Consider the following 4,042-nt stretch of genomic DNA (forward strand, 5'->3'; position numbering starts at 1 on the left):
CGCTCACCACAGCTCGGACTCCCCCTACAATGAATGTCATAGACCATAGAGCGCCCTGACGACCCAGTCTGGGCCTCCAGGCGGGTTAACGCAGTTTGTCTATTTGTAGATCACGAGCTGGGTCTCGTGAGTGCGTGTTGGGGTCGTGGGATCTAACCATGTGCATCGTTATGGTGCTTTGGAAGACGCTTTTTATGTTTAAAGTGAGCGAATGGAGCACAAACCATCTTCCAAAAGACAATGTCGCCTGGTCAAACAAGAGCAGATCTGGTATTTGTGAGCTGCAACGCTTAGACACTTCTGTGCAGAACCTCTGCAGATCTCACCCCAAGCATGTTAATCCTACACTGCCCAATTTAACTGCATGCAGACTTTGCATTACTGGGCTGTACATAAGATACCCTGGCATGTGCCCAGAGGCCCTGGTGGGAGCTGTTAGCCTGACAGGCGCTGCAGCCATAGAAGTGGCGAGGCCTGCTGTTGCCCGACCCGCTACCCCCTCACCCTGCAAGCACTTTGTTGGGAGGCCTCTCTATTCACTCAATATTCAGATTGGGTTGCAGGCAAGCAGCTGCCAGCGTGACCACGCAGGGCGACACGAATTAACACTGCCTGCCAGGGAGTACTGGGTTAGGGTTGAGCAAGACACCAGTTTGGAGTTTAATGTGTGCAAATGCATGCAGGCAGGCCAGCGAGTGCACTGGGTGTGCTGCAGGAAACAGCTGCCTGCGACAGCCAAGGAACAGCAAGCCGCCTCCTGCAGGCCAAACAAAGGGCGGCGCACAATGGCAGCTCATTAACATGCAGCTCCGCAAGGGCCGGCAAGCTGTTGCGATAAGCAGCTGTTGCCAAGGAGGTCAGGGGTCACGTCAGGGGATGAATGAGAGCCCCAACTGCTGCCTATCCGGGGCCGTGGTTTGTGTTTTGGGGGGCCTCCCGGCTCCCCTGCACCCGCCTGGGCAGACACCGTGCAGGGCCATGAGCTCAGTCGAGTCTCGGTTTATAAATAATCTAGCGCTGTAACCTGATCTGCCCCAGACAGCAACGCTTAGCCAAATGTGTGTGAGGTGTTGGAGTCGCAGCTCCCCGCCCCAACCCTCCTCCCGCCGCCACCCCGACAGTAAGGCAGGGAATCGAAAATGAGCTTCAAACATTTATTTTTTTCAAAGATGTTAAAAAAACAGTAAGTGCTGAATGCATGTACTTCTTAACATTTCATTTGCAAGCTTTCATTTGCATGCTTGTTGGCGTTCAGCTTCCCCATGACAGTCTGTTGCCATGGGTAACAACTTCAAAATAAACCACATTGATTTTGCAAGTATGTCCTTAAAGTTCTGTTTGCACAAAGTCTCTGCATGTGTGGCAATGATAGCGTGTCCTTGCTGACCACAACAGTTTCCAAAGTTCAGTTCGCTGGTACAGAACAGCTCTGCCCGTTCTGTACGCACTTCCTCCTCGGTCTGTCCGTCCGTCATTCCATCCACTGAACAAGTTTCTGTTTCTCCTTCTCACCGCACCAGTCCCATCGGGGTTGGAAACATACACGGTACCCCTTCCAACTCCCAATCCGGTGCCATCCTGCCCCAGCCGCGTTCGGCGTGGGGCTTGTACCGCACCCCCTGCGGGTGGGCCAGTCCTCCGTACTCCGTTACTCTGTGCTCCACAAGAGCCAACAGCTGCCGGTCTCACGACTCCGACCAGCCTCTCCTCAGAAGCAGGAACCAGGCGGTTCTTTTTTTGGGTTGGTTGCCAAAGCAACAAGATTCAGATGCGCAGGCCTGGGGTGGGCTTTCACTCGGGCAGCGCGATGGACGGCACCCAGTCGTTGAAGTTTCGACTTTCCTCGCAGAACAGGCTGAGCTTGTCCAAGGCGGGGTCTTTAAATGCATCTTCACCGGGATTCTGGAAAACAAAAGTTCAAAGCGTCATGAGTACACTGTTGCCACCGCAGGGCTTGGGCATATGTTAAAACGTTTCAATGCACAGGCCTAGCCGAGCCCTCCCAGAGACTCCCACGGTGCCCCAAAGTCCTGGAATGACTACAAAAGTGCGTGTCTACATCCTGGGAACTAGCCCAGACCTCCCCCGGAGCCCCCGCAGTAACTTCAAAAACACGTTTCCACATGCTGGGGCCACACGCTGCGCTGCAGGGTGGTCTACCAACAGGAGCCCAGCAGTGTTTGTGTAACACAAACATGCCTGTAGACATGTCGCCAATTGGCCTGGGAATACACGGTTTTGCTTTTCTACATAAACCCGTCCATGTGCATGGTATAAATAAGGTCGCAGACGGTATAAAAAGTGGCAAACAGATAATTTAAAAGAGGCCACATGGTAAAAGTAAGGGGCATCACTTGGAATTTGGCCCAGTAAATTATGCATGCGTAAATACCCAAAGTGGTACAATCCAGAATTCATCTGACCCGAGGAGCCCCTTGCCAGTCAGAGAGTGAACCTACCGTGATGAGGATGCAGTGCAGGTCCTTCGGCTCGTCGGCCTCGTCCCCGGAGCCCAGGATGGCGGCCAGCTTCTGGGTGTCATTCAGCCGCACAATGTTGATGTCGTTCTCGCAGCAGAAGGCTTGGATGAGAGTGAAGTGGATCTGCAGGGCGATGTCGCCCTCGTCCTCCTCGTCGGCCGCCAGCACACAGAATGTGACGTTGTCTGGGTCACTGTGGAGAGAAGGGGGGAGACGGACGTTAGGACCACTGCGCAGGAGCCACAGAATGAAATACATACATAGGGTCTGAGAGTGCGGGGTATAACAAGGGGTGCATGCATCATATACGAGTGAGTGGGGGCCACTACCTCCTTGTGGGACACTGATCTGCAGCAAAGCTGCAAGCAGCTGGGTAACAAGCACATGCAAAGCAAAAGTACCACACGTTCAAATGATGCATCAATAATTCAAAATTGCATAGTGATGCAAAAAGGCTTTTCCATTCTTATACACTAGGGGGCATCGGCAATGGGAAACCTTGCAGCAAATAGTGCCGGGTCCGTGGGTTAAGCCAAAGCCGGTTCAGAGGAACATGCGTGGACAGAGCCGGGAGTTGGGGTATGCAGGGCTGTTCAGGGGCATGCAGTAAGGGGTGAGATGTATTACAGTGAAAGGGGCCTGCACATGGGGTGAAAGGGCTGCATGCACGCTCTGGAGGCTGATACTTACACATTCATGACTTTGGCCGACTCGTAGACACCAACAGTCAGGCAGGTCTGCCTCTGAGCGGAGACCAGCAGCTCGTGCAGTGCTTTACCGGCGATCTGCATCCTGAGAAGAAAGGAGTAAAGTGTGGTGAGACCAGTGCACAGAGCGCACAGAGAGAGCGCGGGCAGAGCGGCGCCTTCCCAGCTGCAACCCCCGCCCACCCCTGCCCGGAGGCGGCCGGAGCCTGCTGGACTCCCCCTCAGCAGGCACAGCCTGCAGTGCTGCACGACGCGCCACAACCCCGCACCTAGGAATGACTGGATCCCCGCGCCCCCACCGCCCCCGCACACCCAGCAGCAGGCAATGACGAATTACCAGATACTAACTCCGGCAATGACGAATTACCAGATACTAACTCCAACCCGCAGTAACGGGGGAGTGCTGCGCGCTCCCGCACCCCCACCCCGCAGCCTGAGAGCGTGCGGCGATGCCTACCTGTCAGCGGTGCTCTCCACGGGTGTTTCCTGTCCGTGAACCTCTTCCAGAGTCATGACAATCCGTGAGCAACCCAAAAAACAAAATCCACAAGTATCCACAAAGCCAACAAGTCCAGGCAAAGCTCCTCTCGAGTGTGTGTAGCGAAGGCAAGTGACAGTCCGTGCAGAGGTGCTAGTGCTGCTCCTCAGTTCCGTCTGTGCTAAGGCGTTAGAGCTATCCGTGCTGTGCAAATCCAAAGGGAAGTGTGAGAGGCAGAGCGGCGGCGCCGCCTTTTATAGCCGCGCGGCTCGGCTTCCTAGAAGGGGCGGAGCCTTCCCGCAGGCCAGCCGCTGATTGGCCAGCGCGCCTGGGAGCATTGTGATGCTAATGTAGTGCCCGGGGGAGCCGGTCGGCTC

At 55.1% G+C, this 4,042-nt stretch overlaps 1 protein-coding gene across 1 annotated transcript; it reads right to left on the reverse strand.

Moving 5' to 3' along the window:
* Positions 1 to 1,140: 1,140 nt before the first annotated feature.
* On the reverse strand, positions 1,141 to 3,825 carry GADD45G (growth arrest and DNA damage inducible gamma). The gene is made up of 4 exons (XM_086961131.1): positions 3,645 to 3,825; positions 3,171 to 3,272; positions 2,460 to 2,673; positions 1,141 to 1,902 (listed from the first exon to the last, which is right to left on the reverse strand). The coding sequence occupies exons 1-4, from the start codon at positions 3,698 to 3,700 to the stop codon at positions 1,792 to 1,794; spliced, it is 483 nt and encodes a 160-aa protein (XP_086817257.1). The 5' UTR covers positions 3,701 to 3,825; the 3' UTR covers positions 1,141 to 1,791.
* Between the last annotated feature and the right edge of the window lie 217 nt (positions 3,826 to 4,042).

Source organism: Lissotriton vulgaris, chromosome 3_1 (assembly GCF_964263255.1).
Source record: "Lissotriton vulgaris chromosome 3_1, aLisVul1.2, whole genome shotgun sequence".
Classification (NCBI taxonomy): domain Eukaryota; kingdom Metazoa; phylum Chordata; class Amphibia; order Caudata; family Salamandridae; genus Lissotriton; species Lissotriton vulgaris.

What these genes read in the sequence shown, in the direction of transcription:
- GADD45G (XM_086961131.1), bottom strand. Translation starts at nt 3,700, where the DNA reads ATGACTCTGGAAGAGGTTCACGGACAGGAAACACCCGTGGAGAGCACC. An exon ending in GTGGAGAGCACCGCTGACAG is followed by an intron (nt 3,273 to 3,644) that starts GTAGGCATCGCC and finishes CTTTCTTCTCAG; the next exon opens with GATGCAGATCGCCGGTAAAG. An exon ending in TGCACTGCATCCTCATCACG is followed by an intron (nt 1,903 to 2,459) that starts GTAGGTTCACTC and finishes TTTGTTTTCCAG; the next exon opens with AATCCCGGTGAAGATGCATT.